The sequence below is a fragment of the Argopecten irradians genome, chromosome 1, assembly GCF_041381155.1.
Source record: "Argopecten irradians isolate NY chromosome 1, Ai_NY, whole genome shotgun sequence".
Classification (NCBI taxonomy): Eukaryota; Metazoa; Mollusca; class Bivalvia; order Pectinida; family Pectinidae; genus Argopecten; species Argopecten irradians.
This window is the reverse complement of record NC_091134.1, coordinates 5,198,929-5,226,673: the sequence shown is the minus strand read 5'-3', so window position 1 is coordinate 5,226,673 and position 27,745 is coordinate 5,198,929. Positions and strand designations below refer to the sequence as shown.

General features: G+C 37.1%; 1 protein-coding gene across 1 annotated transcript in view; it reads left to right on the top strand.

Moving 5' to 3' along the window:
• Nucleotides 1–27,745, top strand: part of LOC138315877 (neuroglobin-like) — a 45,899-nt gene that overhangs the window by 13,187 nt on the left and 4,967 nt on the right. The window contains exon 2 of the mRNA XM_069257195.1: nucleotides 23,470–23,695. Coding sequence (XP_069113296.1) covers nucleotides 23,470–23,695 — 226 coding nt within the window. The remainder of the gene's footprint in view (nucleotides 1–23,469; nucleotides 23,696–27,745) is intronic.

Sequence of the window (27,745 nt, the reverse complement as noted above, 5' to 3'; positions counted from 1 at the left end):
TGTGCCTTTTGCTATTGCCACCGTGTCTGACTGACAGCAAATAGCTACTTTTGCTTTGACTTGGTATGTGATTTTTTATTTAGCATTTGTTTTATCAAGTTTGAAACATACTACCTTGAAAATACCGTCTGCATTCACATTCAACGGCGAATTAAAAAGAGTTTGCGACGATAAGATGCCTATATCAACCTGATATTCAATCTATGGATGTCAACATAGAAAACTGCAATATGTATTGTCGAAAAAAACTGTAAGAAATGTGTTAAATTTGATAAAATATTTTCCGTTCATGTACGGAGTATAGTAAGAGACAATGAAAAGTTGTACGGGGTATAGATTTTCCACTGTAGTGAGGATAGGTGATACGAATTTCCCTCAAATAGCCAAAATCTACCCAAATCCACACAAATCTACACAAAATCACACCTTAAAGCCAAAACAAATTTAAATAGAAACAAACTTATTTATAATACATTGAATTTTATATTTGCAGTCAGTGGTGAATTAATAGTAGCTTCCGAACTTTATTTTTCGATATAATCCGTACGCAGTTTGGAGCCGTGCAGATGAATATACTCGCCCGAATATTTTAACGTCATCTGAACTGCTTCTTTCTGGGCATTCAACACAATGACACGCATCGCTTGTTCCATCTCCTTTCAGCAATTTGGAAGACGGGCTGTCTTTAGGCGTAATATTAGGCCTAGATCTATGTACTTTCTCATTTTTCTCGACTAAAGCAATTATGCTCCCTTGTTCTCTCTGCATAGTTGATATTAAATGAAAAGGTCTTTGAAGAGGAACCCTCTAATCGAATAAACCTTATTATTTTGGTTAATTAAAAACTAATTTCCTCGGTTGATGAAAAGAATTACTCAAAAAGTTTTCAAGCAATTGTCAGTCCGGGTTAATTTTAGTCATCAAGACCACACCTATCTAAGATTTACATGTAAATAAAGTTTCTATACCCTTATGAATAGACATCTTACAGGTAACTACCAGGTACTAGGCTAGAGTTTCGGGACAGTACAGCGATATTGTTTGACGGTGGTAGAAATTTAATACTCCATGGTTAGAAAATTATCTCAAAAACATATATGCAGAGTGTTCATAACCTAAAATTAATAAAAGCTGTCAAATTCTTCAAAAACTTGTCCCTTAGAAATTCCCCGGTCATCCTCCTCCTCGTAAGTAGCTGTTTGTTTGTTCTGATTATTTTAACGTCCTATTAACAGCCAGGGTCATGTAAGGACAGCCTCCCTTGTATGCAGTGTGTAGCGTGTGTAAAATGCGAGTTTCGTGTCTTGGGGGTCTGCGGTATGGTCTTGTTGTGTCTTCTTGTATAGTGGAACTGTTGCCCTTTTTATAATGCTATATCACTGAAGCATGTCACCCCACTGGTCACATATTGATAAGGGGCGAACCAGTCGTCCCTCTCCCTGTATTCTGAGCGCTAAGCAGGAGCAGAAACTACCACTTTTATAGACTTTTGTGTGTCTCGGCCAGTTGACAGAACCCTGAGTCTTCCTCACAGGGCGAACGCTCAACTCAAGGTCAAAAGCGAGGCGGTCCCAAGGGAGGCATTAGGAAACATAAAGGCAGTTAGGAAGAAGATAAAAGATAAGATCCTAAATTAATTCGCCCTTTACGATCATGCAATAGGGGCAGCAGGTACAATTCTTACGCCCTACCTGCAGGTCTTGAGTCTTGTATAGTGTAACTCTTGTCCTTTTTATAGTGTAACATCACTCAAAGCATTCCACCCCACCAGGTCACATTATGCCGATTACGGGCGAACCAGTCTTCCCACTCCCGGTATGCCTTACACTTTTAGACTTTGGTGTGTCTCGACCAGGGGACAACACACAGCCTAACTCATAGGGACAATGGCTCAATAGGAGGCCATAAGTGAGGCGATGTCACGGAAGACATTAGGGGAAAAGGTTAGGAAGAAAGAAAAGATAAGATCCTAAATTAAGTTGCCATTGTCGATCATTCTATAGGGGCTGCAAGTACTATTCTAACATCCAACTTGCAGCTATATGTATTGTGGAACTTTTAATAGTACTATATCACCGACGACACCAAGCAACACACCCCACTCGGTCACATTATACTGACATCGGCGAACTAGTCATCTCACTTCCTTTAGTCTGGGCGTTAAGCAGGAGGAGAAACTACCACTAAATTGACTTTTATAGACTTTGGAGTGTCTCGGCCAGGAAACAGAATCCACAGCTTACCTCACATGGGCAAGCACTCAACCGAAGGCCAAAAGTAAGGTGGTGTCAATATTTGTTTGTTTGTTTGATTAATTAACGTCCTATTAACAGCTATGATAATATAAGGACGGCCTCCCATGTATGCGGTGTGTTGCGTGTATGTTGTACGAGGTGCTTGTTTTGGGAAACTGCAGTATATTATGTTGTGTCTTCTTGTATAGTGGAACTATTGCCCCTTTTATAGTGCTATATCACTGAAGCATGCCGCCGAAGACACCAAGCAACACGCCCCACCTGTTCACATTATACTGATAACGGGTGAACCAGTCGTCCTACTCCTCGTTTGCTGAGCGCTAAGCAGGAGCAGAAACTACAACTTCTATAGACTTTGGTGTGTCTCGGCCAGGGGACAGAACCCAGAGCCTTCATCACAGGTGCGAATACTCAACGAAAGGCCAAAAATGAGGCGGTGCCAAGGAAGGCGTTAGGAAAGATAAAGTCAGTTAGGGAGAAAAGAAAAGATCCTAAATTTAGTCGCCTTTTACAATCATGCAATAGGAGCAGCAGGTACAATTTTAACACCCTACCTGCAAGGCAGGTGGTGTCAATAAGGGAGACTTTAGGAAGAAGAAAGTTAGTTGGAAAGAAAGATATTATTAGATCCTAAATTTAGTCGTCTTTTACGATATCATGCGATAGGGGCAGCAGGTACAGCCCTCTAACGCCCTACCGACAGAGCTTAATTGTGTTACTGCAAATATTGTTTGTAATGACTCCATTCGAACATACTTCAAAGAGTTCACACTTAAGTTATATATACATGTAGTTAAAATACTCACGCCATTTTCCTAAAGAATTTGTGTTTTAATTACAGAATGTGATAATTTTATGTGAGGATGTTTGTACAAGAAGACTAAAATCAATCCCTTGTTAATTTTGAAATGTGGTGTTAAAGTTAATGCCAATTATCCCATGGACACAAACCACAGCCCAATTTTATTTAAATTTTTAATCGACTAATAGGTTTACCTCAAAAATAACACTACATAGTCCTTTTTCTTTTTGTGATTTAAAACATCTAAGGGGCCTGGTTTATATTTTCATTAAACCTACGCGCACAAAAAATGCCACACTGGGGTATCTTTCTAAGTATCGTATTCTATGTTCGTTAGTCATATTGCATTTGAGAATATACACAGTTTATCGGAGGCAACTCTTTAATGGCTTTAGCAGTGAATTTTGTTTGAAATAATTGTTTTTTTATTTGGGGAAGAGAGGACGATATTGAAGCATTACTCTTTGTCACCGCATTTCAAACTTCTCCGGAAATTATCTATTTCAGTGTCATATTTAAGTGAAAATAGTGAGTAGTAATAATTTTGTATGCTGAATATATTTGGTAACATTTTTGACTGTGCTATCGGTAGATAACGGTAGGTTAACAATTTGATACAAAATGGCATATCCTCGTATTTTACCCAGAATTGAGTTAGGTTAGTATACTTGATAATGAAGATAAAACAATAAAATAGCACATGATTTGTCTCTTTTTGAAACAAATCGTACATATTTCAATATTATTTTTATATTCGTTCCTGTTGCTTCTAAAGTCGTTATCATCCCTAAAGTGTTTCTCTAATTATAAGCGACCGTCATGTTCCTGATTTTTCCTTTGACATCACGGACGTTTGGCCATGAGCTCACTAGAGGAAGGGCCTTAATATACTTCCTAAGTAATGTAGCTCTATATAGCCCTATACTTCACACTGATATCAGGACAGATAGCCACAAGGCAATTATCTCAGCGAGCACTAATCAGGAAAACTAGTATTTTAGTCGGCTTCTCTAACCAAGATTTCTGATGACTTTTTGTTATGAGTTTTTTTCTTCTTTAAATTTTAATGGATTTAATTTTAGCCGAAATCTTTAAAAGCCTCAGTATACTTAATTGTTACCCAATATAGTGAAGTGGTGAGTCGAGTAGCAAGATTCCGACATCCCGTGCTGACTTGGCAACTAGAAACATTTAAACGCGTTATATCAGACTGTATTATACCGGCATCCTTATTCCATAGGATCAGATATGGAATTTATGGTCGTTCCATTGGTCGGGTGTGAAATACACGCAATAGAATTCGTTATCTTTAGATGTATGTAGGATTCCCCGGTAATGATAGTGAGTGTTACATACATGTATAACTTACAGATGAAAACGGGTTTTAACTGAACTACACTGTAAAAGTAGAATATATTCTCTTTCTGTTAACTTTTTATGCTAGATGTTCTTGTTATTGCTTTGATTGTGTTATCTTATGATGTTTTATTTCTTCATGAATTTGTTTTATTTTTATATATATTTTATCGTGTTGGTTTAATGTTATTATTGATTTGATTTATCTTAATGGAACGGTTTAATGAGTGTTCGGAAAAACGATCTTATCGGCATATAATAACGAGCGCTTGAAGATAAAGGTTACACAATTTATGGAAAAGAGTTGCTTACATTAGATATGTTGTTAAACTAGAATGACGTATCTCTTGACACAATATCCATCGATCAGGATGTACTTCTCTAGTGTTTACATAATCACATATTTGCCAACCTATCTATCAACTTTCCACTTGTTACAGTTTAAAGCTGCTAAAATATTTTAAATGCTTTTTCTTCTTTTCTTCTTCTTTCAAATCGACCAGTATTAGTCATTGAATACTATGACGGTATTCGTATGAAAACTGCACCCTTTAGAACATTGTTATCAAGTGAAACATTACTAGCAAAGAACTAAAGAGGGGAAAATACAACATCTAAATCGCGGTCTATACATTATAAATATTTTTCTTGCGTTTTAAAAAGAACAAACATTAAAATAGAACTGATGGATTGGATACACAAATGGTTCGAACAGTACGGTTGTATAACTGCTACTCTCGCCCCCACTCCTCTCCTGGGTACAATGCTTTGTGGTCACGTGATCCTGTGTATTTCCTTACATGTACTTGTGTACTTGTCAGATCGATCTCGTCTACATGGAATCCTCTCCCTATACTCGGTAAAACTGGTTGGTGCTGATCGCTGGTAATGATGTATGTAAAACGATAATTTGCTTTTTTATCTACCTGGAAAAATAATACATGATAAAACTTCAGTTTCTACTCGATTTGGCACTTGAACCTTCGATATGAAAAAAATCAAAACTTCAGAATCTATTAACAGTAGTATTTTTTATTTTTGTTTGATGGGGCGTTAGAATTGCCGCCCCTATCACATGATCGTACAAGGCTTCTAAGCTTAGAATATTATTTTTCTCTTCTTAATTAGCTTTCTTCATCCTAACGTCTCCCTTGACAACGCCTCGCATTTGAATTGTTGAATGGACGGTGGCCCTTGTCCGCTTCACATAATATGTCGCCGAATACTTTCACAATTAACTGTTTTTACTGTATGTTATATGACATCTTATAAATATCGGTACACGTGAAGTATGGAAATAACCTCTTTAAAACGGTTCGTTATGTTGGTGACTTGTAATGGATAATAATGGATACGCCATTAGTTTGTGATTTTGATTTTTTTAAAGACTCTATTTTTGCACAGAAAGTAATTATGTCGCAATCAGTACCTGGCCACAAGGGCAAATAGATATAGCGATATTTTATTGAAATGCGGTATGTACAATGTAAATGAAGTACATTTAACCAAAAATATTTGCAACTGAAGGTAATTTATTGATACATAGTTTATCTTACGATCTGATCGTACTATGAATGGTGAGTTGCGATCTATACTTGTAATATTTAAAATTTCCCACCTGGCCGAATACAGATCCCTGTCCGTGAGGATTTGTTTTCAACACTTATCTCTTGTAGATTCTCCAAGAGACATTAGATAGACGCCCGATTTCTTTCAAAAGAAACGTGATATATATTCTAACGCAGGGAAATGATGAAGTGGCCTACTTATTTCCTACAGATGTAGTGCAGCTCCTAAGCGACCTTTCCGTGGTACTTCTAATTATCCCTCTCATATACCGTGGTGACCATATGGGGTTTCACAATGTCGTGTACAGCTTCAAAAGTAGGGCGGTGGGAAAGGTTGATCTATAGACATTGGGAATTAATAACTGAACAAAGACAATGCTGATATATTCAGTTACCAATGTGTTGTATAAGTATCAGTAGAGTAGGGACGGTTGACGTCAGTGACCAACGGTTTGTATAAGTAGAATAGGACGGTTGACGTCAGTGACCAACGGTTTGTAAAGTAGAGAATAGGACGGTTGACGTCAGTGACCAATGATTTGTATAAGTAGAATAGGACGGTTGACGTCAGTTAAATGGTTTGTAAAAGTAGAATAGGACGGTTGACGTCAGTGACCAATGATTTGTATAAGTAGAATAGGACGGTTGACGTCAGTGACCAATGGTTTGTATAAGTAGAATAGGACGGTTGACGTCAGTTACCAATGGTTTGTATAAGTAGAATAGGACGGTTGACGTCAGTGACCAATGGTTTGTATAAGTAGAATAGGACGGTTGACGTCAGTTAAAATGGTTTGTAAAAGTAGAATAGGACGGTTGACGTCAGTGACCAATGATTTGTATAAGTAGAATAGGACGGTTGACGTCAGTTAAAATGGTTTGTAAAAGTAGAATAGGACGGTTGACGTCAGTGACCAATGATTTGTATAAGTAGAATAGGACGGTTGACGTCAGTTAAAATGGTTTGTATAAGTAGAATAGGACGGTTCACGTCAGTGACCAATGGTTTGTATAAGTAGAATAGGACGGTTGTAAAGGACGTCGTCAGTTAAAATGGTTTGTAAAAGTAGAATAGGACGGTTGACGTCAGTGACCAATGATTTGTATAAGTAGAATAGGACGGTTGACGTCAGTTACCAATGGTTTGTATAAGTAGAATAGGACGGTTGACGTCAGTGACCAATGGTTTGTATAAGTAGAATAGGACGGTTGACGTCAGTGACCAATGGTTTGTAAAAGTAGAATAGGACGGTTGACGTCAGTGACCAATGGTTTGTATAAGTAGAATAGGACGGTTGACGTCAGTTAAAATGGTTTGTATAAGTAGAATAGGACGGTTGACGTCAGTGACCAATGGTTTGTATAAAGTAGAATAGGACGGTTGACGTCAGTGACCAATGGTTTGTATAAGTAGAATAGGACGGTTGACGTCAGTGACCAATAATGGTTTGTATAAGTAGAATAGGACGGTTGACGTCAGTTGACCAATGGTTTGTTATAAGTAGAATAGGACGTTACGTAGTTAAAATGGTTTGTATAAGTAGATAGGACGGTTGACGTCAGTGACCAATGATTTGTATAAGTAGAATAGGACGGTTGACGTCAGTTAAAATGGTTTGTATAGTAGAATAGGACGGTTGACGTCAGTGACCAATGGTTTGTATAAGTAGAATAGAACGGTTGACGTCAGTGACCAATGGTTTGTATAAGTAGAATAGGACGGTTGACGTCAGTGACCAATGGTTTGTATAAGTAGAATAGGACGGTTGTACGTTTGTTGTGAATAGGACAGTTAAAATGGTTTGTATAAGTAGAATAGGACGGTTGACGTCAGTGTACCAATGGTTTGTATAAGTAGAATAGGGGACGGTTGACGTCAGTGACCAATGTGATTTGTATAAGTAGTGGAATAGGACAGTTGACGTCAGTGACCAATGGTTTGTATAAGTAGAATAGGACGGTTGACGTCAGTTAAAATGGTTTGTAAAAGTAGAATAGGACGGTTCACGTCAGTGACCAATGATTTGTAATTAAGTAGAATAGGACGGTTGACGTCAGTGACCAATGGTTTGTATAAGTAGAATAGGACGGTTCACGTCAGTGACCAATGATTTGTATAAGTAGAATAGGACGGTTGACGTCAGTGACCAATGGTTTGTATAAGTAGAATAGGACGGTTGACGTCAGTGACCAATGGTTTGTATAAGTAGAATAGGACGGTTGACGTCAGTTAAAATGGTTTGTAAAAGTAGAATAGGACGGTTGACGTCAGTGACCAATGATTTGTATAAGTAGAATAGGACGGTTGACGTCAGTTAAAATGGTTTGTATAAGTAGAATAGGACGGTTGACGTCATAAAGACGGTTGACGTTTGTGACCAATGGTTTGTATAAGTAGAATAGGTCACGGTTGACGTCGGTGACAATGGTTTGTACCAAAGGAGAATAGGGCGATTGGTCAGTTAAAATGGTTTGATAGGACGGTTGACATCAGTGACACGTTCACGTTTTTGGTTCTTGATGCATTTTTTTTTCATTTCAACAAATTTTATTGCAAAAAATATGCAAATGAATTTGGTAACAGACAAAGCCTATATTAGCCATCTCCAAACTATTCCGTTATATCAATTATAGACAAAATATTTTAACATTAAACATTACATTATGAATAAAGTGTATCTCCCCAACCTATCACAGTAGAAAATCTAAAAAAAAATCTTTTAGTTTCTGATATATATTCTGATATATATTAGAATTAATATGTATTTTTTTCTTCATCACAATTGTCACAGCCATGCGGTAGAGTTTTTGTGTTAAAATGAGGGTGGGGAATATTAGAGGTATGTATTTTGGTTCTGAGTGATGATCTTTGTTCATTAAATAATGGACATATAAAAAGATAGTGTTCTGCTGTTTCATCGCCAAGGTCACAAAAACAAATTGGAGAATCTTTCAAATGATCGCGAAATAGGTCAGAATTTAGATTGCTAGAGGAAATTCTGAGCTGGCACAGAGTAATATTCATATTTCAAGAACCTTTGTTTATAAAGGTATTTGTTATATTGGGTTCAATTTTATAAATGTTAAAAAGGAGTGTTTTAAATTGTGCAACAGTATTACATTCGATAAGTCAAAGCGAAAGTGGATATCTCTCATTTTCAGGCTGATATAAAAATAGTTGCACAATTCCAATCAAATACTGTGGAGCAAAGCCACGGAGTATCTTAAACATAAAAATAAGTTTTTGCTTTTGACGCCGATCAGAGAGAGATTCCCAAGCTATTTCTTTATAAAGTATATCATGGGAGGTACCTCTGCGCAATCCCGTTATAATCCTAGCGGCTTCTAAGTGAACAGACTCTAGCAGAAGTTTACATTGTTAATTACAGTTATCCCATAAAACATCAGCATATTCTAAAATAGGTAAAAAATAACTTTCATAAATGTTTTTTCAAGAGTTTTCAGTGGGGGACTACAGCATTTACAGTTTTATCGGTAGAGAAAATGCCTTCAGTTAAAACACGTTGCTTCCTATCAGTAAGATAATTTCTTAACCACCCTGATATTTTCCCTTTTGTATAACTAGGTCGCCAAAGTTGTAGATACATGTATAGCCAGAATACGATATTTGTTTAAAATAAAGGATTAAACAGATTAGTGTAGTTGTCTTATATAACCTTAATTAAGGATAGGACCAAAAAGGAAATCTAGCCAAAACACTTATCTAAACTAGTATCATGTGTTCCGTGTGTGAAATTCTTGTGCGTTTTGTGAGATGCTATAATTCCGCGCATTATGTCACCATGTAATTGTAGAAACTGTTGCCAATTTTTGACTTGTATTTTGAGTTCACAGTTAAAGTTATGTCAGTGTCTAGCGCAGAAAACCGGTGCTATCTAACAACTAATTTCGTTTACGTCATTAAATCTAATGCCAAAAAAGAGAAAATAAAAAAAAATCGCAGCCAAAAAGTTCATCACAGCCAGAGAAGGAAGTAATAGCAATAAAATGTTGTAGAAACAAGAAACACATGGAAACAAGGTGTTAAAGACGCAACCACACTCGACTACAATATATTGGTAGATAATTACTGGTCATATAGCAGGGGAGTACATTAGTATGGTAGATACCGAAAGGCTTTAACCGACTACAATATATTGGTAGATAATTACTGGTCATATAGCAGGGAGTACATTAGTATGGTAGATAACCGAAAGGCTTTAACATCGACTACAGCATTATTGGTAGATACTTACTGGTAGTATACTGGTCATATAGCAGGGAGTACATTAGTATGGTAGATAACCGAAAGGCTTTAACCGACTACAATATTGTAGATATTACTGTCATAAGCAGGGAGACATTAGTATGTAGATAACCGAAAGGCTTTAACCGACTACAATATATTGGTAGATAATTACTGGTCATATAGCAGGGAGTACATTAGTATGGTAGATAACCGAAAGGCTTTAACTCGACTACAATATAGGTAGATAATTACTGGTCATATAGCAGGGGAGTACATTAGTATGGTAGATAACCGAAAGGCTTTAACTCGACTACAATATATTGGTAGATAATTACTGGTCATATAGCAGGGGAGTACATTAGTATGGTAGATAACCGAAAGGCTTTAACTCGACTACAATATATTGGTAGATAATTACTGGTCATATAGCAGGGGAGTACATTAGTATGGTAGATAACCGAAAGGCTTTAACTCGACTACAATATATTGGTAGATAATTATTACTGGTCATATAGCAGGGAGTACATTAGTATGGTAGATAACCGAAAGGCTTTAACTCGACTACAATATATTGGTAGATAATTACTGGTCATATAGCAGGGAGTACATTAGTATGGTAGATAACCGAAAGTTTAACATACAATATATTGGTAGATAATTACTGGTCAAAGCAGGGGAGTACATTAGTATGGTAGATAACCGAAAGGCTTTAACCGACTACAATATATTGGTAGATAATTACTGGTCATATAGCAGGGGAGTACATTAGTATGGTAGATAACCGAAAGGCTTTAACACGACTACAATATATTGGTAGATAATTACTGGTCATATAGCAGGGGAGTACATTAGTATGGTAGATAACCGAAAGGCTTTAACACGACTACAATATATTGGTAGATAATTACTGGTCATATAGCAGGGGAGTACATTAGTATGGTAGATAACCGAAAGGCTTTAACTCGACTACAATATATTGGTAGATAATTACTGGTCATATAGCAGGGGAGTACATTAGTATGGTAGATAACCGAAAGGCTTTAACACGACTACAATATATTGGTAGATAATTACTGGTCATATAGCAGGGGAGTACATTAGTATGGTAGATAACCGAAAGGCTTTAACACGACTACAATATATTGGTAGATAATTACTGGTCATATAGCAGGGGAGTACATTAGTATGGTAGATAACCGAAAGGCTTTAACTCGACTACAATATATTGGTAGATAATTACTGGTCATATAGCAGGGAGTACATTAGTATGGTAGATAACCGAAAGGCTTTAACACGACTACAATATATTGGTAGATAATTACTGGTCATATAGCAGGGGAGTACATTAGTATGGTAGATAACCGAAAGGCTTTAACTCGACTACATTATATTGGTAGATAATTACTGGTCATATAGCAGGGGAGTACATTAGTATGGTAGATAACCGAAAGGCTTTAACCGACTACAATATATTGGTAGATAATTACTGGTCATATAGCAGGGGAGTACATTAGTATGTAGATAACCGAAAGGCTTTAACACGACTACAATATATTGGTAGATAATTACTGGTCATATAGCAGGGGAGTACATAGTATGGTAGATAACCGAAAGGCTTTAACACGACTACAATATATTGGTAGATAATTACTGGTCATATAGCAGGGGAGTACATTAGTATGGTAGATAACCGAAAGGCTTTAACACGACTACAATATATTGGTAGATAATTACTGGTCATATAGCAGGGGAGTACATTAGTATGGTAGATAACCGAAAGGCTTTAACACGACTACAATATATTGGTAGATAATTACTGGTCATATAGCAGGGGAGTACATTAGTATGGTAGATAACCGAAAGGCTTTAACACGACTACAATATATTGGTAGATAATTACTGGTCATATAGCAGGGGAGTACATTAGTATGGTAGATAACTGAAAGGCTTTAACACAGAGACGGAAGGTTTTTCAGCAACTACTCGTTTTTTCTATATTGACGATTAGCATGGATAAACATCTATACATTTCTAAAGGTGGGCGTCAGATTATGAAATAAACAACAATAATAGAAACTTCAAACTAAATAATAAAACACTTCCTGATGTTTTTTTATGATAATTGAGCGTACTTCTAAATACAATCGCTTGAAACATTAAACCATTATGTATTTGTCGTCTTTGTGCAAGTTTGCGGAATCAGTTCTTATTGACCTTTCTGTGGAAACATTAGTGTGAACTTCAATCAATATGATTTTTGCCACAGAAAAATCATATCTGTTTACATAGAAATATACATCATACACAAAGTGCTTATTCCTAAAATTCATCAGTCGTTTTGTAGGTACGTAAGCTACCTCACGTGACATATATATATCAAATTATACACAGCATGCATGACTTTGGGCTACATCATATTTATGTCAAACCGCCGTCTACATGGGCTTCGGAATTGATTATCGAGACACAGCCGAAATAAATATAATGTTGCATCAAAGCGTTTTGCGGAATGTCCGTTCGTTATTTTCAAAACAATACGTATTACAGTCATCGCTAGGCTTTGAAGTACATATGACATTTTGTTGATGTAAATATACGTATTATAATGTGATGAAAGTATTGTGAGAAAACTGATGTTCGATTTTCTGTTTACGACATGCTATAATACGATATTTTATACACTCTCACTGTTTTATATCACTACTTAATTTTGGAATGATATTGTATCTCTTGCTTTGACTGTATCATAAAACACTTAGACTATTGGAAAACCCCTAAGATTTGGAAACATTTAAGTCTTAAAAGTGTTAAATAATCGGTTTTATTGCTTGAACATCCTGTCGTATGTCAACACGATAAAAAAATTACCAACCCTCAATAATATGCAGTTTGTAAATATATTAATGACATTATATGATAATGTAATTAAATATAACTGTGATGCTTTATGTTAATGCTTCACTTGTAGTCATACTAGTGAGTGAAGAACAACCCCTTTTTAAATACTATTATTAATCTATCCATTTGTATGTGAGTCATTCCTCTGCCGTATCCAAGGAGACGGTAGACATTTTTAGTTCTTTCTGGGTATCCAATGTGCTTGTTGACCCATGTATAAAACATGTGCGATCAGTTTAACACCTTCATGTCCCTATGATATCGCATGCTCTAAAAACTATTTATTCCTATGGAATATATTGTCTATATAGAATCCAGAGCGTTACAGATAACCTTTATAAAGCGCGCTAGGAACAAAGAAAGATAATTCTCATTTTAGGGGGTCTCTGCATTACAATTGTGTAAGTTAGACCACGAAAACCGTTTATAAACGACGATATACTCCACAAGATGGAACAGCCATTTTGACGGTGACCATGTTAACATTTGTGACGTCATAATTGTCACGTTTTGAGTGTCATTTATACCTTCATAGACTTCAATTTGACTTGGTTAGTTTATATAGTAGAAGTGAATGTAAATATATGTGTCAATATATATGTTCTATGCTAATTGTATTTAGTGACGGCACGTCAATTTTACAGCCGGTCGATGTTACACTTCAAAATTCAAATAACGGGACAAAACAATTCAAACAGCCATTGTGTGATGCCTGAACAGGAAATGATTGCGCTATTTGTCTTATTTAGGATCACCTTGTATAAGGCTACACACCACCGGACTAGAACCATAGTATTCCAACGTCTCTAACAAATAAGTCAGGTGGCCGAACCACATTATCCGTCCTTTTACTGCACAACAAAGCGACCTTTGATGTGACGTCAGTAAATGTCAATAAAGCATGGTGTCTTCACATTCAGCCGTCAACGTTTTAGTGGGAAATTAGTTCTTGAGAAGCCCGACCTGTCCCTGATCTACTTCACCTTTCGATTTTTTCCTGGGTTATCTATTAACAGAGAAATGGCAATTAGTTTGTCGAGACAGGCCGCGTGGCTATCCTTACTTTGTTAATTTCATGTCAAGTGGAATAGGATGTTCCTGGGAACGCGTGCAAAGTAATTTAAAATTAAAACAAAACGCTTCACTATTGCGTCAACTGTCTGACAAGCCATTCAAACAATGAACGTTGTAATTTATTGTACGATTTAATTTTTATAAAAAAAAATGAAAACAGACCGTCGGCAAACTTACTCACTTGATATATAGATTTCTAATGTTGATAGCCTGGATTCTTAAAATTTATAAACTAAAAAATGAAGAAGCTACTGTTTTTGTGTAATCTTTATATCTTGTCACACTATCTACTGATTTTGTATTATCCTTATATCTTGTCAACATTATTTATTGTTTTTTTATAATCCTTATAACTTGTCAACAGTATCTAATGTTTTTGTATAATCCTTATATCTTGTCACCAGTATCTACTGTTTTTGTATTATCCTTATATCTTGTCACACTATCTACTGTTTTTGTATTATCCTTATATCTTGTCACACTATCTACTGTTTTTGTATTATCCTTATATCTTGTCACCAGTATCTACTGTTTTTGTATTATCCTTATATCTTGTCACACTATCTACTGTTTTTGTATTATCCTTATATCTTGTCACACTATCTACTGTTTTTGTATTATCCTTATATCTTGTCACCAGTATCTACTGTTTTTGTATTATCCTTATATCTTGTCACACTATCTACTGTTTTTGTATTATCCTTATATCTTGTCACCAGTATCTACTGTTTTTGTATTATCCTTATATCTTGTCACCAGTATCTTCTGTTTTTGTATTATTCTTATATCTTGACACTATATCTACTGTTTTTGTATAATCCTTATATCTTGTCACACTATCTACTGTTTTTGTATTATCCTTATATCTTGTCACCAGTATTTATTATTTTTGTATAATCCTTATATCTTGTCAAGTGGTACTGTATAATTCATCTTTAGTACCATGTATTGGATCTTAGTTGTATGTAAATAAATATACTTGTACCATTGGGTGATTTATCGTAAATGTGACAAATAAAAAATACGATCGCAAACCAAATATCAAATGTGTGTAGTACATATATATATGTATATATACATCTATACAGTCTTATAAGTCTTTAATACACCTCAGTGAACACGCACGTACTCGGCTCGGCCATGCACAACGCGTACAGGGAAATCTGCCCTTAAATGACAATAATATATGCAAATTAAAATAAAGAAAAACAGAATACATCATTTTGTTGGATTTGACCTACTAAATAGTGAAGTGAATGTAAAAAAAACCCATCTTGCCTTCCGGAAAGAATGAGAATTAATTTGTAACCAGTGTGACCTGTAGGTAGGCCGTTAGAATTTTTCCTACGGACCCCAATGCATGATCGCAAAAGGCGACTTAATTAATATTTTTTCTTAACCACTTTTTTCTTCCTAACGTCTCCCTTATTATCATCCCACTTCTGGCCTTCAGTTGAGCGCTCGCTCCTCTAAGAAATACTCTGGGTTCTGTCCCCTGGCCAATACACACCATAGTCTATATAAATGATAGCGTTTTCACTCGTACTTAGCGCTCAACATGAGGAGAGTGGGATGACTGAGTTAGCCCTATAAAATACTAGTATAAGGAGACATAGCACGAATACACATTAGTCTCCAAGAGACATTCATACACCACAACACAGCAGGCCGTCCTTAAATGTCACTGGCACACACCACAACACACCAGGCACACACCACAACACACCAGGCACACACCACAACACACCAGGCCGTCCTTAAATGTCACTGGCACACACCACAACACACCAGGCACACACCACAACACAGCAGGCACACACCACAACACACACACAGGCACACACCACAACACACCAGGCACACACCACAACACACCAGGCACACACCACAACACACCAGGCACACACCACAACACACCAGGCACACACCACAACACACCAGGCCGTCCTTAAATGTCACTGGCACACACCACAACACAGCAACCAGGCACACACCACAACACAGCAGGCCGTCCTTAAATGTCACTGGCACACACCACAACACACCAGGCACACACCACAACACACCAGGCACACACCACAACACACCAGGCACACACCACAACACACCAGGCACACACCACAACACACCAGGCACACACCACAACACACCAGGCACACACCACAACACACCAGGCACACACCACAACACACCAGGCACACACCACAACACACCAGGCACACACCACAACACACACAGGCACACACCACAACACACCAGACCGTCCTTAAATGTCACTGGCACACACCCCAACACAACAGGCACACACACACACAACACAACAGACACACACAACAACACATAGGCACACACAGAATTACAGTAGGCACAAACCACAACACACCAGGCACACACCAGGCACACACCACAACACACCAGGCACACACCACAACACACCAGGCACACACCACAACACACCAGGCACACACCACAACACACCAGGCACACACACACACACAACACACAGGCACACACCACAAACACCGGCACACACCAGCACACACAACACACCAGGCACACACCACAACACACCAGGCCGTCCTTAAATGTCACTGGCACACACCACAACACACCAGGCACACACCACAACACACCAGGCACACACCACAACACACCAGGCACACACCACAACACACCAGGCACACACCACAACACACCAGGCACACACAACACACCAGGCACACACCACAACACACCAGGCACACACCACACACAACACACCAGGCACACACCACAACACACCAGGCCGTCCTTAAATGTCACTGGCACACACACACACACAGGCACACACCACAACACACAGCAGGCCGTCCTTAAATGTCACTGGCACACACACAACACACACAACCACACACACAACACAGCAGGCCGTCCTTAAATGTCAACACAACACAGGCACACACCACAACACAGCAGGCACCCTACGCTTAATGTCACTGGCACACACCACAACACAACACACACACACCACAACACAACAGGCACACACCACAACACACCAGGCACATACCACAACACAGCAGGCCGTCCTTAAATGTCACTGGCACACACCACAACACACACAGGCACACACCACAACACAGCAGCAGGCGTCCTTAAATGTCACTGGCACACACCACAACACAACAGGCACACACCACAACACAACAGGCACACACCACAACACACAACAGGCACATACCACAACACAACGGCACACACCACAACACACAGGGCACACACCACAACACACCAGGCACACACACAACACACAGGCACACACCACAACACAGCACACACACCACAACACAACGGGCACACACCACAACACACCAGGCCGTCCTTAAATGTCACTGGCACACACCATAACACAACACACACCACAACAACACAGTAGGCACACACCACAACACACCAGGCACACACCACAACACACCAGGCACACACACACACAACACACCAGGCACACACCACAACACACACAGGCACACACCACAACACACCAGGCACACACCACAACCACACCACCAGGCACACACCACAACACACCAGGCACACACCACAACACACCAGCACACACCACACACACACACACAACACACCAGGCACACACACACCACAACACACCAGGCACACACCACAACACACCAGGCACACACCACAACACAGCAGGCACACACCACAACACAGCAGACACACACCACAACACACCAGGCACACACCACAACACACCAGGCACACACCACAACACACCAGGCCGTCCTTAAATGACAAAGCTATTAAACTTAATAAACCAAAACAATTGACCAGTCTGATCTATTCATGTTTTGTATTTATGCTTGTTTACGCTTTTTCGTTTTCAGTTTGGTTTTTATTTCAGTAATAGTTGTCTGTCCAAATTTATTAATAACGTTTAAAAATAATTAAAAAAGGACATAAAAATTAAAAAAGTATAGATAAAACGTGTCGATTACATTTGGATACTTTGGTTGTTTCATTTGTCTGACTGTCTCCCTCTCTCTATTGGTTACAAGACAAACAGAGATATTCTGTACCTCTTACACTAGTTTGGTAGAATGTCTAAAATTTGTGTCAATGAGTGATGAAATATATACGGTTACGGACCGCAATTTACAGTGGAGATTAAAACGTCTAGAAAAAGACATTTGTGAGATTGCATACTCTTTAGTCAACCCTCAAATGCATTAACGCTTTTTCAAGCTTCTCGTCGATACTACGATCTCAGATCACTTTTCAGAAACGGACTATAATGTAACGATTTCTAATAATATATTCCGTTCTAGATTATATCTAAGTATATTAATCATGTTAGTGAGCGTCCGACGGCGCAGTCTGACCGCTGAAAGTTGATCTCATTAGGATATTACTGTGTTGTTTATTCTATATGAAAAATCACATAAAATATGACTTAATGATGTTATACAAGCATTGATTTTCAATTATATTTGTAAATATGATTATTTTTCGTAAAGTAATTTCTATTCGGCAAAAACAAGTTGACGTAGTTATGGCTTCCGGAAGCGTTTTATCAGATCAGGACTATCCGATGCCCTGGGTAAATATCACCGATCATAATACAGGACACACAGACAGTATCACGTGAATCAAGGTACAATGACAGTTGTTGGTGGTCAATAATTGTTATCCTATAGTTGTCATCCATATTGTTTATCAATAAAATGGAGAGAGAAAAAAGTATAAACTTTATGTTGAATCGGAAATCACTGTCCTGACCGGAAGTTAATTGTGTGTGTGAAATTAAATCATTATATAACAACGAAAGTTAATTTTATAAACTAAATGCAAATCAATGTAAACAAAACATTTCGACAGCTAATTGGAAAATATCAATGAGTAAAATTATTGAGAAGAAAGCCGATGGCCGATTATATTCTTAGAACTGTATTTATACTCCAAATCCATTTCTGGTGCGACCAAAATATTTCTGTTGCACAAAATATGGAGTACCATATTTAATATGTTTCAATGAGGAAGTACATTATTTGTAATTTGAATGGTGAACTTCAATTTTGTGTAGAATTTAGTGAGAAAACAAATAGATAAAAAATGGCCTCAGTACGATATCATTTAAAATGTTTGAGAAGTATTTTGACACTGGAGAGACAGAACAATAATAAAAGCGTAGTATCTACTTAATGTATAGTAAACAACTAAACGGCGAATGGCAGTGGCCCTGCATTTAGTGCGTGCGTTATCTATTGCATGATCGTTGCAGACGACTAAATTTAGGATCTTATCTTTTCTCTTCTTCCTTACTGACTTTATTCTTCCTAGCGTCTCCTTGACACCGCTTCACTTTTGGGCTTTGTTGAACACTCGCCCCTGAGAGGTACATAGACTCCGGTTCTGTCCCTTGCTCATCGCTCAGCATACAGGGAGTAGGACGACTGGTTCGCTCGTTGTCGATATAATGTGACAGGATAGGAGATAAAAAAGGCAACAATTCCACTGTACAAAAAGACACGGATATACCGCACTCTCCCAAAACACACACCACACATTTCATACACGCTTCACACAACATACATGGGAGGCCGTCCTTACATGACCCTTGCTGTTAAAAGGACTTTAATTTAATAAAAAAAAACAAGCAATCAAGAGTTCCACTTTACACTATACACGCAACACACCACATACACTAAACCAACTATAAGGTACCAATAAATGTTGCAAAATGAGGTCAATGTAATCTTTGGTTTGAATTATTGGCTGCGAATATCATAAATCAAACCAAATGTTTCATCCTCACTCAATTTGGAGTCAAAAACCAGTTTTCGTCCATGAAATATTCGATTTCTGTTTTTAATAATCACAAGTCCTGTTTGGCGTTCCATGTGAATTTCTAACGCAAATTACTTCTACTAGAAAACGACCATGAGTAGAAAGCACTTCATCGTGTCAATGCGATATCACTGGGGCCCTATACGGGGTGTGAAGGGTTTTCTATCGTTCATCTGGTGAAAGGACTAACTTTGGATCATATATTTTGTATTCTTTTCTCTAGGCTTACTTTTTACTTTGCCTTTTGAAGGACACTATTGATCGTACCGTTTTGTTCTATTGACACAACATAAGCTGCTCAGCGTACGTCTTCTAATCAATCAATATCACATTTTATACACCAAGTGAATGACAAATCATTGAAACAAATTAGACAGACCATTAGTCAGACAGCTGTTTCTATAAAGAAATGTCAACACTTTGTATGAAATATTTCGATTGTGGCAAATTTATCAAATCTTGTAAAAGTGCTCTCCCAACCGATCCCGAAAATACAAGTTTTTGTTCTGTAGGACAGACAAATCAAATGCTAACCAAAATCCACTGGGTTTGGGTTGATGAAATCTGCTTTAATGTTTTTGATCTCGTTGACTTCAAAATGCCATAGTTTCAATCATCAATCGGCTCCGGATTCAGTAATAAAGTTTGGTTGTTTGTACTTTCCAAAACAATGGAGGGTCAACGAAAAAACGGGAGTCTGAAATTGAAGTTTCTGAACGAAAACTAATTTTGTGTTTGAAAGCATACGGAAGGAAGTAATGCGTGTGATTATGGGACAAAGGATAACATCACGATAGTTGAATGATGTAATAATCTTTGAGAGTTTTAATAGAGTGTATTCAATGTTACTACTCTGTAATTTCCTGTTGATAGGGAGTTTATAAGTCAATAATGCCTGTGTGACAAAAAAAGGTTTGAACTTTTTGTATTTTATTGGTCTTTGAAGCCCATTTTAGGTCGGTTTATATAATACGTAGTTTCCTCCCAAATTCAGTTTCACGCTTTTGAATTACCAACATAATCGAATAAAACGATTTTCAATACCAATCTCAATACCTCTGGGACCACAACGTCCGTACTGTTCTTATTTACCTCGACTTATACGGCTTCAACTTTATTCACTTGAGAGCGATTGTATTAGAGGTATTTATCTAAATCTTTCGAGACTAATTATGTGTTGTTATTGTTTTTTAGTGGAATAATGACAGTCAAGAGAGAAAGATCTTAAATACAAAACATTCTTTAACTTTAATTGAGCATAATTGTCGATGTTTTTGGCGCTAGATGATTGGTTGGTCGGTTTTCTATATAATTTGTACCTGGTGTTATTCCTGCTGTAATGTTTGGATCACAGGAGTATACCACAATCTTCACCATAACACATCACACATATTCGTGAAGTAAACTGGCAATATCTTCAATAAATGGCGTTGGTTATTCCTAAAGGAAACTAAACCATCGGACGGTTTCTACGAATTGTAGTCCACAGTAGCCAAGCATGAGTTTTTTTCTAGACATATTACTTTCATCCGTCATCAAGACCCCATACACGTTTACTCCCGGCGGGTTAACGAGCGTTTTAGCATATATTGATAACACTTGTGTCGCAAGCGGACTGAGTTCCTATCCGTTGATTATATTTTAGCGTTTGTAGCCAAATACCGATATCACTCCTGGTTTGATAGCATGTCTTCCAACTCCACTCGGCACAATAGGCGATAAACCCCGTATCCCTATCTCATTCTGAAGAAGTCTATATCCTATCACATGCCTACGTCAAAGAACGGAAAACAACCTACTTATTTATTTATAATTTGATGTTGTTAATGAAAACGAAAGTATTTACATAAAAGAGTCTATAAGATGAAAGATTTGAAAAATGAACTGACAAGTAAATAGTTAACTAACAAAGCTAAAATGAAGGGATAAACAAAACCAAATATAGAAATAGGAACAATAAGTAGTACCGTAATGTACTATTTTTTTTTAAGTTTACATAATAGTGATTTTCATGCGTGATATATCATTCAGATCAAAGACTACAACTGATCACATGAAGGTGACAAGTAAATAGTAATTGTTGAAATATCATTGATATTTACCACACTGAAACTCAATATCCCCAATGACATTAAAATCATAAAGGCTACCATTGTTTGACATTAAACTCCCTAGAGTGGGTCTAGTGTCATTTGGACTCGAACTACCTGTATTGCATTTTGTTGTATTTTCAATCAATAAAAACATGAAGCAGGACAGCATATAGTGATTAAGTTAGTAAATCGTTTGATTTTTAATTGATTCTGAGAATTACACTTTGTGGAAGTAGCTTTAGATAAAAAAATTGTTCAAGAACAAGCTGGAACTCACAAGAATGTTTGAAAATGATGAATAGTATTGTCTCTCCCTTTCCTTTCGGAAACGTATAAGTTAACCAGTTCGCATTCTTCTTTAGATATGATATTATGGTAATGGAGAATTTAGTGACTAAATGTTGTATTAACAAGTGCTGTAATATGGTAACATGCAGTTAACCTAGGAAATATTAATTTCAGATAGAGGGCTATAAAACAACTTCCCTTACGATTCTGGCTTGGTTTGAGCGGTCTGGATTATGTCAAGGCCTTGAATCCGATTACGCTTTTACCTAGTATGTAGTTTTATCTAATTGTATGGTATTAGTTTCTTCATATATGTCTGAATAGGCATTAGCAAGTGTCACAGGGAATTCCTGCCACATAATTAAATAAACATGTTATCCAATAAAAAGGGTATATATGAACTGCAAAACACCCCTGAGGATAGTATAACTGTCAGGATGGTGTTAGTCATATCGTAAACTCAATAACGAAGGTCGTAAACAAAGACAACCAACTACATATACAATATTATGTAGTTTTCAAGGTCACGTTCGTGTTGTCATGCTCGACAATATATCAAGAATTACAATTTTGTATGATTATTCCGTTGTCATGGTGATTAATTGTCGTGATTTCCATAATGATTCAATTTCCGTTTCATAACATTTGAGGAGATTTATTTGAATGCATGTGGCATTGGCACCTGTGAAATTTTACTTTGGCACTAAAGTTTAAACTTCATATCTACATTAAATGTATTGAAACAATTTCGCAGTTATTACATATCACCGACTATTTATACCTAACTGGATTTTCTGCATAAGTTTTGTTTTTGCACGAATTAAAATGCAAAATTGTATTTCTCTTGGCATATAACATTCAAGCTTTTGGAGAAACACGCAGAGAGTTACTTACAGCAGGCTACAAGCAATTCATTTCCGGTAGTGTGTAGCAGTATCAATATAAAATAACACTGACACGTGTTACCTCCTCATTCATTTAATTAAAATATCATTTTTGATATACAGTAAAGATTTATTTATCCATCGATGTATGTTTCTTGTAGGTTATTCGAGACACATCCAGAGGTCCAAGATTCCTTCTTGCCATTCCGTCAACTGAGTAAGACTGACCTGGAACTAAGCGCTATCCTCCGGAGTCACTCCCTCAGGGTCATGGGCACCGTCGACAAGTGTATTGCTCGTGCATCTAAGCCGGAAAAACTACGAGAACTAATGTCAGCTTTGGGTCAGCGCCATACCAATTACAATGCACAAATTGACTTTATTGACGTAAGTTGAGATAGTTTTTAGAATTATTTTCAGATAATGAAATATTATGTGTTTCTGGTGTCGACTGAGTATTTAAAATGTCATCTTCAGCAGGATAATTCTAGCGTTATCATTTGTGATAAAGACACCCTATCAAGGTAATAGGGTTTATAAACATCATCACATACAGAGCGACATTAATGAAAACCAATGGAATCATTTGTTCGTGTAACTAACATAAACCGACCCAGACAGTTTATTATTTTGTTTGATTAAATGACAAGAACACTTTGAGCTGATATTTATATAATTTCAATGGCATATAATTTAATAGTGCACTTGGTTTCAGCGGGTGGAGGACCGTACATGAAAAAATAGCCCAAACAACTCAAATCTTTGAGTATATGCAGGTTAAATAAACCACGGATTAGACCCATTTTGTTGGTAGTATCTGTCATATTTATCAACTATTTATTGGATTGAACGAGGTGTTGTTTAGTTCTGATCGGGATTAAAGAGATCACGCTCATAATCCCTACATAAATGTCCGGAAATGACCGGAAGCGACCGGACATGATGATCTCTAGATTGGACATACTCGACCAGTACGAGAGGATAAAGTTTCTATAGAAATTCATTCTGTCGCTGATACGAGGAAGATTTCCGTGCTAAATACACATTCCTTACAACAAACTGATATAGTTATTCATTGGAAATTTGTGGCAGTGAATCATGCTTTTGCGTGATTTTTAGATCTGACATGGAACATTCTATCTCAATCGTCTGATGGTCTACAAATGGATCACGTAGTAAACGCTCGTGTAAGGGAATCTGGATGTCTTGTACATTGGGGTTGTGTATTGAACCAAAGCGATAGCCTTAATTTGATCCTAGGCCAAATATACATACCTTTCATAAATAAAATCTTGTAATTTAGAAAAAATCAATAATGATCACGCAGAAATAATAAGACTGAAAGGAAGTAGAACTTAGCTGATAGTGTCACTAAAGCTTAGAGTCCATGAAAGTAATGCATAATGGCTTTTATCATGCCGTTCAGCCATGTCATACGGCCATATCATAAAGATCGTAAAACATATGTGTAATAACACTATTATGACGTCACATGTAGAATTGACGTCATAATCTATATATGACGTCGCATGATTGCCTGACTCTCAGTAGACGGAATCGTCACATCCGAGCCAGATTTCTATATAGGGACGAAATTTAAAGTTTTACTTATATTTCTATTAATAAAAGTTATGTGATAAATAGAATCTTACACTCAAGACTATGTGATATGAAATTTATCAAACTCGTTAAATAATTTAATATGCCACGAGCCTTCCTATCAAATTATTGAACTCGTTTGATAAATTCCATATCACATAGCCACTCATGTGAGATCCTCTGTAAGTAGTAACAAAAAACGACGTTAGACATTCATACCTTACAATCGAAAATACCACATACCAAATAATATTTTTTACACAGAAGTCACGCTGTACGACCATCCAATCAGCATCATTAACTTAACCACATGACTGTTTTGTTTTCATGTTGGGTCTTTAAAATTAAACAGAAAAAAGTAGGATATTGTCTTTTCTATTCTTCCTACTAAAGTCTTCCTTGACAACGCCTCAGTGTCAGTAATCAGTAAAGAACTTGTCCCTGTGAGGATGGCTCTTGGTTCCTGGAGCTATGGAATTTTAATAAAGGGAATCATGTTTCTTAGACTAATTACAGACATTAATAAGACTACATCATTATTGGTATATTGCTAGGTTTTTGTTCTTATTATCATCACATATCACATATAAAGGCTGGTTTTCAATGGAACTAAGAAATCTGCATCTTGACAATGGTCTCTTTATAGTCCGCGTAGACGTATTTGGTTTAGTAAGACCTTTTTCTCCTTGACCTAATTTTAAATTTTGAAAGGAATTTTGATCAATATGGGCTTAATCACTCCAGCCAGCAAGCGGCACCTAATTATGGCCTTTCAGCTGATGTTATGAACACCATATCCATGTTTATTATACATTAGCAGAGTCATTATCGGGAATCAATATAAACAAAAATTAATATGGATTTCACTCTGTCCCTTACGAATTATTAGGCATGAAGAACATGTAATGTTACTTAACCAACAGGATAGAAAAGCGTTAATGAACCATATCTGTGTGTACTGGGTCGCCCTGCTCGTAAATATGGTAGGTCATATAAAATCTATCAGTTTAGGCATTGAACGACATTTGGATGGCATTGTACTTATGTCAGATGGGTCAGCACAAAACGCTCTTAGGCTAAATATCCATAAGCACTTGTGGTATAATTGGTCGGGGATGCGTTTCCATTCAAAGCTGTATTAGCTAGATAGCCAGTAAAAAGTGATAGAATCCAGATATTTCCTGTATGGAATAATCAGGTCAACCGCTATTATCATACACACACACCTGTCAATCGTTCGATGTTATAGCGAATATCAAATACACGCCTCTTAGCTTTTAAAAATATGAACGAAGTTTGCTAACCTCTTAAGTTATTGAACGTAAAGGAATGGCAATATAACTTATGAGATTAGTCTATGTAATATTGATTCCACGAAAGAAAGTAGCAAAAATATGTAGTTTTGGAAAAATATGGGTAAGGAAATCAGACCCATGTGTTCCGCGTATCTGCGTAAATGCAGATTACAGTGTAACAAATACAGAACTGAGATATTTTTCCCTGTAACTCGTTAAATTGCTTTAATGACGCTGAAGTATACAGGCTTATTACTTTTTTACCGGCTGTTTATTCTTCCGTCTTTAACATTCCACTTTTCAAGAATTTTTTCAATGGATCATAATAAGAAATATCATGTGATCGCGAGATGTCAAAGATAAATTCACGCTTAATATTATTTGTTGATGGATTGATGAACTTGTCATACACAGTCCGGTTTATATCACGCTTCAGACCTGATAAAGCATAAAGTGTCATACAGTAAAACTCCTTGTGCATTTTCATCAGTGTAAGTAAATGTTAATGGCACAACACTGCCTTACTGATAGCGTCCGTCAAAGCACTGTATTCATTATAAACTGTATTAAGGAAAAAAAACTATCCACGATGAAAAAACCCATTCAATTTGTATGCAATTAACGCAGTTGCAATTATTATGGGCGCAAAAAAGCACTTTAAAATCTTATTTTATAGAGTCTGTAGGGTTATTGTCTTTGGATATTTACTTTACATCAGTTATTTTACAGTTGCAGTTTTGTCACGGGGTGATTTTAACTGCACAAAACAGACATAAATGATTTCTGGTGAAACATGCGCTATTTTGCACTTCGAATCATACGTCTGAGGAATCACCCATGTAATTGACATTGCTTCTCCTGGTATGAAATTGACATTTACCGACAAAATCACTATCTGTGATAGATAGCATGGTTGCAATATAACGACGCTATTCTGAGACGTCTACCGTGTAATTACACTAAAAGTATCTTTTGCACACTAGGTTAAGGTCCTTCATGCATTGGCGTCGTTAGTTTGCTATTCGGCAAATGCCCATCTCCTGTATTTTGGCAATAAATTATTGATTATACATTGTTTTGCAATGTAGTTTGACCTATCGCAATGTTGATTACTGTCGAAAGGCCATACATCTCTTTACAGAAAGATTAAATCAATCAGAAAATTCAATGAATGGGTTAAAACCAGTGTTGTATTTCTGCTCCTGGCATCAGAAGCACACGCTAGCCGTCTCGAAACTTTGTTACTGTTCCATTGCAGCCTCGTTTTTATACGCCAGACATGCCTAATAAAATAGCCGACTAATTTCCGGTTTTACAACAACCAGAAGTTGGTTACAATATGATTAGCCTTAGTTTAATTTGCACAATTCAATATTTGTCCTATCTGCACGTACTTTACGGAATATAATTTCTGTAGTCCGCAGAGTTTCATCAATGACCGCCCTGTATAGACTATCCGATATATTACATTAACGTCCTATCAAGAGCCATGGTCATTTAAGGATGGTCTCCCATGTGTGTGGTGTCTCGCGTGTGTAAAGTG